This window comes from Manacus vitellinus, unplaced genomic scaffold (genome assembly GCF_001715985.3).
Source record: "Manacus vitellinus isolate BGI_N305 unplaced genomic scaffold, ASM171598v3 scaffold_6_pilon, whole genome shotgun sequence".
NCBI lineage: Eukaryota > Metazoa > Chordata > Aves > Passeriformes > Pipridae > Manacus > Manacus vitellinus.
Window position 1 is genome coordinate 37,864,179 of NW_021940750.1, and position 13,541 is coordinate 37,877,719.

The 13,541-nt window shown below is 39.4% G+C and overlaps 1 protein-coding gene across 1 annotated transcript in view; it reads right to left on the minus strand.

The window, feature by feature from the left end:
• Positions 1–13,535, minus strand: part of SLC38A6 (solute carrier family 38 member 6) — a 41,229-nt gene extending 27,694 nt beyond the window's left edge. The window contains exons 1-4 of the mRNA XM_029964258.1: positions 13,404–13,535; positions 12,564–12,637; positions 8,321–8,373; positions 5,349–5,388 (exon numbers count right to left, since the gene is read on the minus strand). Of these exons, the coding sequence (XP_029820118.1) occupies positions 5,349–5,388; positions 8,321–8,373; positions 12,564–12,637; positions 13,404–13,477 (241 nt within the window). The 5' untranslated portion in view covers positions 13,478–13,535. The remainder of the gene's footprint in view (positions 1–5,348; positions 5,389–8,320; positions 8,374–12,563; positions 12,638–13,403) is intronic.
• Positions 13,536–13,541: the final 6 nt, after the last annotated feature.

Consider the following 13,541-nt stretch of genomic DNA (forward strand, 5'->3'; position numbering starts at 1 on the left):
CAAAAGCAAACCGCGCTGTGAAAACAAACATTTGAGTTTGTTTGAAAACAGAATTAGATTTCCCATACTTTAAGGAAGCTCAGTAATTTCTTAAGGTATTAAGGATGCAGGTCTCAGCATGTAACAAGCTGTATTTTTTTTTCTTCCATAATTTGCACCATTCATTTATTTTCAAAGTTGGTTGAGTATTGTTTTCTCTGCTTACAAAAAGAAGGTTATTCTCACCCACCCCCTCATTCTGAAAAAAAAATTTGCTCTGTTTAAATTTGAAACAAATTTTGTAAATACTTTTAGAACTAAATTGCAGAATGAATGAACTCTGGGGAAAAAAAAAAAGGAAAAAACACAAAAGAAAATAATTTGCAATAGGAAATCGCCCAATTAACTTGATAAAACAAGGTCTTTAGTCTCTGCAAGCAGTGACTCACAGAAAGCACACATATATAAATTTGCATGGGGAGGAGGTAAGTTAAATATTTCATTGTTTACCCCGCAGAAAAACAAAGGGAAGGGGATGTGGAATAGAGCAGGAGAAGGCTGGAGGTTCCCGAGGCGCCGGGCTGCCGGCAGCTCTCCCGGGAAGGCGGCCCAGGGCGTGTGGGGCCGGGCCAGGCCAGCAGATGGTGGTGCTGCTGTTTTTAAGGATCTGCCTTTCCCGGTGGTTACGCCTCTCGATTCACTTCGGGACGCCTGAAAAATACGAACCACCCGAATGTAAATACATATTTAGGGTGTACTGCACTCACAGCGGGGTCTCTCTGTATTGTCTGTCACCCTGACTGTATTAAGAGGCCATAAAATGCAGCTACAGAACAGCATCGCCCATTGGAACTGATCCTGCAGCTCCCAGTTCCTGCCCCCAGCGCTCAGGCAGCGCCGAGGATACAACAGCGCTCCAGGGACACGGAACAACCTTTTCTGCCTCATCACTTTTTCTTAGAAAGAAGAGAAACGTGTACCTATCGAGGACATGTGAAGTGCAGAATATGGAAGCAAAATCGGCAAGCACCAGTTACAGAAATTATAGTGAATTAAACTGTATTTATGCTAGAATGCAAATAATTCTTTGTAAAATTAAGACAGCTGTCTGGAAAGCTTAGTTCCAAAGAATGACTACCTGGGCACAAGCCAAGGCAGGTGAGTTACTCACACTGACCCCCAGCACCCTGTGTATCTCAGCCTATCTGAAGCAATGGAAAAGAAATAAAACCCGTTGCAGAAACTCCTCACGTGGACCCACCCAAGCTACACGTCTGCACTGCAGGTTCTACTGGAGCACTTAATCCCGCTGCTAATAAATTTTAAATAATTAGACTCCTGCTCTCAGCAGTTTGGGCTGATGTCTGTGTGTATCCCAGCCAGCAGGCCCCATCTCCAGCAGCGGTGACCTTGAGCTGGTGGCAGCCCGCAGCCCTGGGAAGCACGCTGGAAAACTCCGCATGCTTCCTGCTCGACCTCGGTGCTGGAGATTTGTTAGTGTTGGCAACGGGCTGCTCTTGTGCAATACTTCATTGTGTTTGCCTCCATTTTTCCACCAGCCTTGCTAAAATCAGCCCTTCTCTGTCTTTACTGCAAGATTCCTGAAGATTTTCTCTCGGGCACGTGGGCCTCCTTTTCAGTCACATCCAGAGAGGATAATTCTAGAAGGAGAAACTACTGTCTGCCTTCCTCACCTTAGGAAAGCACCTAGGAAGCTCACAGAGCTTTCCTGGCAGGAGAGGGGGAAGGGCTTTGGCCCCCTGTGCCTCATCCCTCACTTCCTAGAAACACAAAGCTATGAAAACAATAGCAGGGACTCCGTCCAACTCCAGTTGCTCTGGGAAGGATGACACGAAGAGCCAGCAGAGCCGTGGAACTCAGTGTTTTCGATAGCAGCCTCCCTCCCTCCCCGTGTGCCTCCAGGGCTGCAACTTCCCCTCTCCTCTCTTCGAGGGCACCTGACAGGATCTGGAACCCTTCAAGATCCTCTTCTGCACAGCAGGCAAGAAATGGACATTGGGAAAATCACGCCAGGGAAAGATGTGGGTGGCAGGGAAGGGTCGGGAGGAGCGGATGGACAAACTGACAGCCCGGTAGGTGCAATGTGATGGTCCCCTCCCTCAGGTCCACTTTGCACCCCCACACACAACTAACCAGCCCCTTCTAGAACAGGGCAGTTCACATGTAACCAATCACTAGTTATTTACATCAAAGGGCTGCTGGATTGGGCCAAAATGCTGACAAACAGAGCAACATAAAAATTAGTAGCACTGGCCCTCCCACTCAACCTTTTGGCTTCCCTTTATTAACAATACCTACATTGCAAGAACAAGAACATACTGATTATAAGGAAAGCAAGGCAAATCTTCTCCAAGTTTAATCACTCTAAGCTGTACATATTCTATAAAGTCTTTAAGACACAGCACTAAAATTACCTTAATTTACATTTGGATATTGCATTATCCTGATGCATCCTTAGTTAATCCTTGGTACTTAAATGGATTTTGGTATTTAATTTGTGTTACTTGAATCAACATTACAAAGTGTTCCAAGGGATGATTAAAAATCTGCAGGAAAAGTTGAACACTCTTGTTAGAGAGATATGTTAAAATTCCAAGCAGTGCACTTGAAGTAATTTTTTTTAACTTTTTAAATTGCAAATTTGACCAACCAGTGCTTTCCTGCAGCTGTACAAAATTTTTTATTTTTTTTTTTAAGTTAGATATCCTGCCAGTAGAAAAAAATCAATTCCCCTATCTACACAAATCCCTAAGTGCATGCAATTAGAACGTCACATTCAAATTTGCACATTAAGCTTTCTTTTTAAAAAAAAAGCAAAGATGACAAATTGGAAAGCATAACTATTAAAATGAATACTAAAACGCTCTCTCCACCACAAATTAATGTAAATCATTTCTGCACTTAGATTATTTTTAGAAGGGATCAGACAAAACTGTAAAAAAAGCCCAGAGCAGATGCAGATAGTGACAGTAACCCTGGCAGAGTTGCTTATTTTAGCCCCAAGGCATCTTTCATTATCTTATGCTCTCCCATCATTTGTGAAATAAGACACCGTATGATGCAACGTGCCCAGGTCTGATGATGGAAGAGGTAACAGAAAACAATTTTATTTTTAGCCTTACTCTGACATCAAAGATGTTGACAGAGTCTGGATGTCTGCCCAACAGGCACCGTGCTGCTGGTCCCTTCACACAGAAAAACAAAGAGAGGGGAACACCTACCAAAAGGCACTGTGGGCAGAGCCCAAGTTTTACACTTAATCCCAGCATGGATCCCATTCAAGGACAAACTATACTCCACAGTTTCACCACTCCCGTTTAAAATCTGCAGAAGGACCAGAAAGACAAGAAAAATTCCTTTCTTTCCATGCAGTCCTTCAAGAGTCAAGGCCCTGAGAAGTGAATTATTCGACCTTCCTTATTCTTTTTCAGCAGCCTGTCAGCCTGCAGTGCAGTCACCCTCAAAGCTGGTTCCTGACACAGGGCTGGCCTGGGCTGCAGCATCACAGGGCACTGCCAAAGGTGGTTGTTAAGGAGAGAAATAAGGCAGCTGGAGATCTGCTCCCAGACAGAGCTCTGCTAAAGAGAAGCTGTGACAGCTCCTTGCAGCGACAGAACAACACATCTGCTGGGTAGGAGAAGGTGCCAGAGGCCCAACTTGCCACCCAGGCTTCCACAGATCACCCACCCTCACAGCCTGGGGCATGTTTAGCACTACCAACACCAACAGACTCAAGGCAGGAAAGTCAGCTTTCTCTCTTCAGTGCATTTGAAAACAAGCCACCCTTGCAAGTGAATGTACTGGATACAGAAGCCATCTCAATGAAACCTGTTGCCCTTAGAACCAGAACCACCAAACCAGAATTTTTGAAACCTTCCATCAAAATGAGGTCACTCAAAATATTTGATAGAAGCATTTCAACTTGCAAACCCCTACTTTTTAATTAGTTTGATAGAAACCCATTGGTTGGCAAACCAGGCCCAACTTGCAGGCACAGAAAGCCACTGCAGAAGTTGGAATAAGGAGTTACTGAGCTGAATTTTATTAAAAATGACACAGAGAAGGTTATGAACTGCAATGAGAAAGAAATGAGAGTCATATTTCCTTTGACCACAGAGTCTTGTACATGGTCCCAGAATCTCCAGAACCTGCACTGTGTATCCCTCCTCTAGTGCTGTATTTAGAGATCCACTCAAACGGGAAAGGAAATTAAAAGATTTGTTCATTGCTACAGAACATCCTCTAAAACCTGTATGAATAAGTAGTCCTTAATCTTGGAATTAATATGGTCACTCCTGCCTAAAATTAATGCTTGGATTTTTACAGCCATTTAAAATGGGCAGCTTTTATTATTGGAACTTTTAGCATACAGAAATGTTCTGAGTTTATCATGAAAGCAGTTACTTGGTCTAGTTCTAGATGTCTACACAGTGACAAAACCCAGCAATCACTGCATTGTCTGGACTTGACAGGTAATCCTACAGGAAAGAACAGCACTGGAATGCTGTTTCCTTCTTTTGATGTACGTGAACACGTGTATCTTCTTGGTGGTAGGGGACAGAGGAGGGAGCTTTCTCATGATTCCCTCATTTAAAAGAAAATATCCAAAACATTTAGAGCCAAAAAAATCTAAAATTGTTCTGTTAAACACTGTCTACTTTCAGACAAATAATTTCTAAGGGCAATACTACCTAGTGACCGTCAGATATGCAAGCATCCCTGAGTAAGAGTTTAAATACAAAACCAGGTAGTGTAATTTTATTAAGCCACGCACCAAGGAAGACAAAATAAGTGTAAGAGGACAGCCCAGCATATGTCAGCATATCAGCCCACATGAACTAAGTTGGGAAGATAAACAACTCCCCCAAATAACAAGGTATTGAACTAACAGGGGAAAAAAAGGCTCCCATTAATGCAGAACATATGAAACATCAGAGCTAAGTAAACATTCAGTTGTTACACAAATCACTAAAATGCATAGGCAGGTTCCAACAGCAAAACCCAAAACACATGATCTGATAAAGTGCAGCTACCAGAAACAAATGTGAAGAACAGTGGAGCAGAGATGCTGCTTCCTCAGCCCCTTCCAACCAGCAGTGGCAGCTCTAATGGATGTGCTCCACATCCTGGGATGCAGCAACAGGCACACAACCCAACCCCTGTAACTGCCCCCATCTACCCCATGACTACAGCCCCTCTGCTTAGCATGATCACATAAGCCTTTCCTTTAAGTTTTCTGTCCTCTTAAGAGCACTTTAATTTAATTATTGCCTTTGGTGTCTGTGGAGCTGTGCAGCCTGTAAGGTTATACTCCACACAGTTCATGTGCAGCATCTGAAGTTTCTTACCTCCAATATTCTGGATAATTATTGTAGTTGCAACCAGGACCTATAAAAAAAGAATTGATTTCTTTAGAAAGGGTAAGGGTAACTAAAATCGTATGTCCCCGGCAGCCATAAAACACATGTGTATCATCTTAACCAGACCAGATGTGGCAGCGATAACTAGTCCTGAGAGGAAGGGCATCTTCTCCTTGGTGAAGAGTTTAACACATGGAAACCAACACAAGCCAAAAATGAACACGAAAGCAAAAAAAGTCCTCCCTGAAAATCAGGCATTTTTATTCGGAGATGACAAAACAAGAATACTAACACAGATCTGCAGAAGATCAGGGGTTTAAATCACTGAAAACATGTAAGTGCTTCCTAACTTATATCAGGTGAATACAAATGAAAGTGATCATTTAGCTCTGAAAAGACAGACAGTAGAGATTTGTCCAAGCTCAAGTGCACTTCCTCACTCCAAAAACTTGAGTGTTTTTAACCATCAGGGATGTCATTGTTCTTTAGAACTTGTAAACCAGACAGACTTTTCTTTAGCGTTTGTGATTGTTCATACGGGGCTGATATGGGAGCAAAAATGATCACAGGCTACTAAAATACTTGTCTGAATCCAAAAGAAAATTAACTTCTAACTGAAAAAAAGCTTAAAAGCGGCTATGAAGTTTTCCCACTGTTTTCTTCTCAGTTCAGTTCTAAAATCCCACGATCATCTGGTGCAGTTTTTTTTTTTACACACTGCTCTTCTTGATTTAGGAGCAGAACACTCCTAAATGAGTGCTACCATTAAGTCAACTTGAAAAAAAAATTGAGCCTGAGTAATGAAAAGACAAACAAATTTGTACTTTTGAATAAAATCTGAAAACAAAGTTGCCGGTTTTTTTTCAACTGATCAACTAGAAAATCATTTCAGACTTTAAAGGAATTCAAAGTCAGTTCAAAAGTCACCAAGGGAAGGAAAAAAACCCTAAAGTATGGTATCTTGCAGTTTGCCATACATGGAAACAAATACTTCACCCCTTTGGAAAGGGAGACTCAGCAACCTTCCAATGGCAGAAAATTTCCATCCTCACAAATCTCAGAAAAAATATGTTTGAAAGAAAATCACCATAAGGTTGAGTAATTGCTCTACTTCAAGAGTAATTAATCAGCCAGTAATTAGTCAGAGTAATTAGTCAGCCTAAGCTGTCAGTTCAAGCAAGATCCTACAGTGGTCTGACTGCATCATTCCCCCATGAGTGAGGAAAAAGCAAAAGAAAAAAAGTCTGTGCCTGACTGAAGTGAGAATTGTTCAGAGACAGATTAGAATTCAGAATGGTTGTGGTGAAACCAGAAAAGCCTAAAAATCAACCAGATCAGTTAAAAGCAAGGCATTCAGGAAGATCTCAAAAATATGATTTAGAGTTATTAGATTGCAAATAGAGAAAACAGTCTGAGATAACACAATCAGAAATAGCAAAGCCTGTTTTGCAGGCAAGTTTTAAGAAAGTTGTATAAATATCAAAGATGCTTCAAGATGGAAAGATAAGTGTTTGGGAAAAGTGTTCATCAGGAAAACTGGGTGAACTTTGGTTAATTATTTTAGGTAAACAACAGCTTCCCAAACTAAAAATATTCCAGTGCTCTCTATGCACACTGAAAATAAAAGATAATTTTTAGCACAAATTATTTAAACTGAGAATTATGAATAAGTATACTTGGGAGAATTAAAAAAAATTACTGACATTGGCTATATAGTGAAGCTGTGAAATGTCTTCATTTAAGCTTTTAAATAACAGATTAGACAAACATCTGCCAAGACTGGTTTATGTATGTTCACCCTGGGTTCAGGGAAAAGGCAAACTAAGTCACATTTATTTTGTCTTTAAGATCTAAATTTCTGTGAGCTTCACGAGCAATGGCTTATGGTTAATGTGTGCAGAACAGCCCCAGTATAAAATAACTGCACTTCATACCTTGCTAATATCAAGGCTTATTATCTCTGGAGGTTGATCACTTCAGAACTTTGATCAATAAATATTGATCCTCAGACTACACTCATATCTGCTTATTCATGCTAATGGAAGTCTCACAAACACCTGATATCTCAGCTTTAATTCTCGGTTACATTAAGACATGAAAAAATCAGACTCCAGCCTGATGAGCAGAACTAATTAAAAAAAAACTTACATTGTTTCAGTAAAATATTAAAATCATACTTCTGTGTGGTAAAACCTGCTTTTAGTTACTGAAACACAGAGCATAGAATTCATAATAATAAGTGTGCAGTACTCACAGGCAATATTTCCTGTGCACCCAGTATTACTGGATAACATTGTCTGTTAGGAAAAACGGATCCAGTACACACCTAAAAAAACACAGCTAACATTTTGATTACTCTTATACCAGAAATGGTTAGTTTACTGGTGGTTTTGTTGGTTTTTTGATTGTTTATTTGTTGGGTTTTGTTGATGTTTTATGATTAAAAAACTAAGTAAGAAACATTCATGTGAAGAGCTTATTAAATAAAACAAAAAAAATACCACGCAGGAAACGTACTCTTAGTTGTTCCTGTTGTGGAGATTGCATGAAAGACAATCCCTTACCTTAGATCCCTGTGAAATGCTGGAACACCAACAGTGGATCACTCACCTGTCCCTCAGCAGTTTCCAGCCAAGGCACGAGGGGACTGTAACAAACCTGAGCCCGAGTGCTGAGCCCGCCGGACAACAACGCCAGGGAGCACATTTGTGCTCACAGCTAAAAACCTGGCATTTTAAGGAGGGTCTATTTTACATTTAACTGAAGTTTGGGCTTCCACAGTCCAGAAACATGTACTGAAACCTAGTGAAAAGCTTCAGGCTGTAACAGAATTTCCAGCACACTGAGGCATCAGTAATTACACAACCTATTTCATCTGTGCCTTTTTACGACGCAAGGGACAGTTGCATATCAGAAGCATGAGACCAAGAAGGAAAAGAGAGGTAAAAATAAATACTCACCTTTCCAGCTGATCCAAAGGCAAACAGGCCAAGGTCTTCATAAGATGTGGCAGCTGTTAGTAAGGAAAAAAAAAAAAAAGCTAAAATATTTCTAACTTCAAAATCGCTTGGAAGCTCTATCTTTGCCTTCTTCCCCCTTTTTAAATGAATGTAATTCAGGTCAAAAGAGCATTCTATAGCATTTTTTATTTACAAAATAGCTTTTATATATGCCTGTACCCCTGCTATAAAATACAGCTCTGTGCTGAAACATTCAGAGACTCAACAGAAACTCAATTTAATATTTAAAGTGCTAATATTTAAAAAATAAGTCATACATTAATGACAAATTGCCTTCTTCCAAAGACTTTTTCCATAGGTGAAGAATTATGAAATTAGCCTCAAGAATTAGACATAAGATATTTCTATATTTTGTTTCTTAAAAGAGCACACTTTTTTTTCTAAATAAAGATGATAACAGAGGATAAATTTTCATCTTTCTACAAATACAAACATCACCATCTCGCCAGCTTTTAAAAGTCAGGCACTATTTGTTTTTAAGAGAGCTGAAGGTAAACACCTTCCTTAGTTGAAATCTATTATTAAAAAAAAAAAAAACTAAACCAAAACAACAGCAAAGCAAAACCCAGAACAAAACAAAAATCCTGCACCCAACTTACATAATGACATTAAACCAGCCTGTGGTTTCTTGTATAATTTTGTTGGGTTTTAGCTGAAGCTCACTTCTAATATTGCTGGTAACTCAAAGCAATCCCTTCTCAGAGAGAAGGAAATCATATTAAAGCCTTTCATTGTTACTCTGTATTTTGTTATTAGAAACTCAAGTGATATCAAAAGGATGAAAGTTCCCTGAGAAAAACCACTCACTTTCTCGGGATATAATGAAATGGCCCCACAAGTTTTAACCCTTCAGAGGGTAAAAATTCCCCTCAAACCCATGTAATTTTACTGTCACAACACTTAGTTTCTCTTCCTTGGTTCTGTTTGGTAAAATCCTGCTCCTGCTCCTGTCACATCTTAATTTAGGGCCCAGCCCTGCAACCTGAGCTGCTGGGGCAGCCCTTCACACCTGAGTGAAGCCCCACTGCAGCAAATGACACGGGACATGGGAGACACAGAGATCAGATGACAGGACTGGAGCCTCAGACTCCCAGCTGCCCAAGATGAGGTGGTTTTATTTCACTGAAGTCCTGCACACATGCTCCAGGGGTGGAAAACAAAACAAAAATATACAATCGAAACCTAACAAAACTTCATTCATTTTCTCACTTGATTTTCTCAGTTTCACATGCTGCTCTACTACTGACACCAACACACTCCAAAAAAGTAAATGAAATAACAGATTAATTTTAAATAAAATTAAATGAGTCAGCTCTCAGCATAAACCTGGATTATTTCTTAAACCTCCGGTCACAGGAATATGAGTTATATACAAATATAATTAAACAAGAAATAGGTCTTACTAAATTTTATCCTGCATTTTTCTTCTTTTTATTAATAAGGTTGCTGATCACAAGAGAAAAAAAAAAAAAGGGCATTTTAGGCAGCCAACTTCGATGGCATCAAAAAATAAAAATCAGCAAAATGTTAAACACATTTAAGAGTGAGTTGTTTGTACCACATGGCAACAAATACACAGCGTACATGTATGAGGAGTTATCAGCAAAAAGAACTGGCAGTTTTCCACACAATTCCAAAATAGCAATATGAAACCTTAGAATAATTTCTGTTTCTGCACTCAGGTTAGTTCTGTGAACACTGGGAACCCCTAACACTTAATTGCGTTACTTTTGAGATTTCAAGAATATATGGATCAAAATGTTAAGCACAATTTATATAAATAAGCTCTGCCTGACTGGTTTAATTTTTATCATGTCATTAACACTCGGTGGAAATTATCCCTTTAAACGTGAAGTGAAATAGGCAAATATAGCAGCAGCAATATTTGTGATTCACTCAGAAAACAAAGAAAGAAAAAAAAAAGCCACAAAACTTCAAAGTACATCCCATTTAAACTCCCAGTTCCTCTGCTTTACAGAGCAAGCTTAGCCTTTATCAGCCCAAAACAACACAGGTCATACTGAATTAACAGAAGGAGAAAACAGTGACTAAACTAATCCCAACACAACACTTGACACTTGGGAATATTTTTTTTTTGTTAAGCCTTTTGGTCTACACAAATCACTGGATTTTGCAAAGGTCCAGACCAACATAAAGAAGCGTCTTCAGTTATTCAGTTATTTTTAAACTGCAACTAAAATGCTAGTGCTTAGTAAACCCTGGTCTCTGTTTAAAATGGAATTCATTTTTAGAGCTTCCTTTTCAGAAGGTATTTTGTAAGTCAGCTCTTTCCTAATGAACGGTTTACAAACACTTTCAAAGGTTTTTCTTCAGCCCCCTTTAAATTTTTCTAGTTCGTTTTTTTAATATAAAAATACTAAAATTTCTTTCTGATTTGTTGCCACGGACTAAGATTGATACTATAACACTGTTCACAAATGAATGTGGATTTTTTTAAAGAAAAGCATTTAATTACCTACTTTGGAATCAAACATGTAGTTTGTCAAGGTACAACGGGTCATATTTCCCACTTTTTAAAGACAATGTTCAAAGGAAAAACTCAGAACTCTATCTAACATTTAATTACTTCAATAACTGACAGTAATTATAGGGAATATAATCTCAGATCTTATTTAAAAAAAAAAAAAATAAAATACAAAAGGTCATAAATCCAGCAAACTTATCCAGACATAGTCCTGGTGCTGGTCCTACCTGCTAGCTTTGGGTGATAATTAATAATTAACTGTAAAGTGCTTGTTTCAGACAAGAAATACTTCATCCTGTCACTTCAGTGGTGCTCCTTGCTTTCAGCTGTCTGCATCTTAAAAATGCTTTCTTGAGGTGGACTGCTGCTTTGGACAACATTCTCACATATTAAGTGTCTAGGTTCATATACAAACTCTTCTTACTTCAGACAAATTAAATCCTTAGTTTTCCCCTCTCACCATAATTTAGGTGCAAGCAACTCTGTAATTATTACTATATTATTATTATTATTTAATTATTATTTTACCATTTACAACCTAATATCACTTAGTGCTTATGTAATACAGAATTTTTCAGCCTGAAAGAAGGGGCAAAAAAAGGCCATACAAAATTACCTCAAATCCACCCTTTTTTTTGCTTCTCATGTACATTTCTAACTACTTGTTTCAGGTTCTGATTCCTTTCTAATAAGCAGAGCTCCAGGAGGAGAAAAGCATTACCAAAGACTTAATCCCAAATAATTAAGCAGCCAAAAGTATCAACCATAAAAGCAACCCTACCTCTGAGGAGTGTTTTTTAAGGATGTGTGAAGAAGATCAGTGGACAGGTGAGGACGGGAGCAGCAGATCTAAGAAGAATCAGGAAGCAATCATCTGAGAGACCACAGGCAGCTAAAGAAAACAAAGCCAAGGAGGAAAGAAGCGGGAGCTTTCTCCCACCACCTCTGAAAAGAGAGGAAAACAGATGAGAGGGAAACAATAACCAGGTGACTGGAAAAGACAGAGACTTCCTGCTGTAACGTGATCTTTGTGTACGAGAACTCAGGGAAGCAGTCGTTTCAGTTACAGCTAAAGGAAGCAAGAATTAAAGCATCAGCAGATTTGTTTGCACTTGAGCATTCCCAAAGCAGGGCAGTTCCCAAGGACTGGAACGTGACTTCCCACTCAGCACAAAAAAATGCCGTAAAAACCCGCATCTATAACGCACCACGACAATTATGATGCTCCAACCTGATCACAAAAACTGAAAGGTATCCATTCCAAACCAGGAACAAAATACACACATTACAAGCAGAAGAATTAAAGGCTGCTATTTCATTGCTCCTAAGCCTACACTGAAAACAGCAGCACACACTGATGTCACATGGTCTGGCCAGCACCAAAATAATTTCGCTGCAGAAATACAGGATCTGTGTATCAGGAAAGATAAGAGAGGCTTTTTGAAAAAACAATTAAAACTGAAAATCTAGAAACCAGTCAGTTTGGCAGCGACAGCTCACAAGAAATCTCAAACTCAGATTTTTAAATGGCGAATAATAATCATTAAAATAGTTAAATAAATCAAGACCAGTGAGCCAGGCACAGCTACCTGTTAACGTGCTGTTAATTGCAATCATTACTCATCAATATCACATATTCTGTGATAGAGCTGAGGGAATACTTCGGAGCTCACTGTTAGATAAATCCTTTTCACTTACCAGTCTGAGTGCACATACTGAGCAGAAGAAACACAGAGTAAGAAGCAAGGCTGGCAACAGTCAGCAGCAAGACACTAAAAATCACAAAACAGTCACAATTAAAGCACTTTTACAGCACAATGCACTTTCTAGCTCTAAGAATGCTACTTTTGCAAGAACTAAGCTACCACAAGACAAGATTTCCTCATTTTGTGGCTGGTATCTGCTGACTATGGTTCATGGGGTCCTTGACATTCCCAATACTTGTGAAGTTCCCTGCTCCTTATATTGTTCACTAAAAATAACACACACTATACAGGGCAAAGGCCTGACATAGGGATTACAAAAAGGACATAAACATAGGAGTTTGTGTGTGTGCATACACACAGACAAACACACAGCTTCCAGTGAAGTGGAACCAACACTCAGAAAATGGTAAAAGTGACAACTGTGGTGACTTTGGCCCCATTATCCATAGGTCAGCAGGTACAACAATTGAGTGCAAACAAAAGCACAAGCTGATTCACAATTTTCAGACACATATCCATCCTGCTCCAGAAGGCCCATTGCTGGAACTACAGGAGATAACAGCTTTGAAAGGAAACTGCCAATCTATCAGGAGTAATGGCCAAGAAATTGCCACCATGTGGCAATTTAATGCAACGTCTGGGCAGGGCTTATGTCAGGCCTGATCTGAATGACTAAACCAAAGAGGGAAGATCTTATTCAACAATTCTGAATAGCACATGCTATTTTATTTCTACCTCAGATTTGCACAGGAGCCTTAGTAATCAAGTTTTGTTCCACTTAAAACTACAAGCTGAGTTTAAAAATGAGGATACGTAAAAACTGAAAACTTACCTAAAGCCCATGATCCCTGTGTTGGCCATAGCATAGGATAAGCCAAGTATCCCACTGCCCATGATTGCATTCATTAGGTTGAACACCGAGAAAGCAAATGAGGAACCACGACTTGAAGAACTCTGTGAAAAGGCCCAG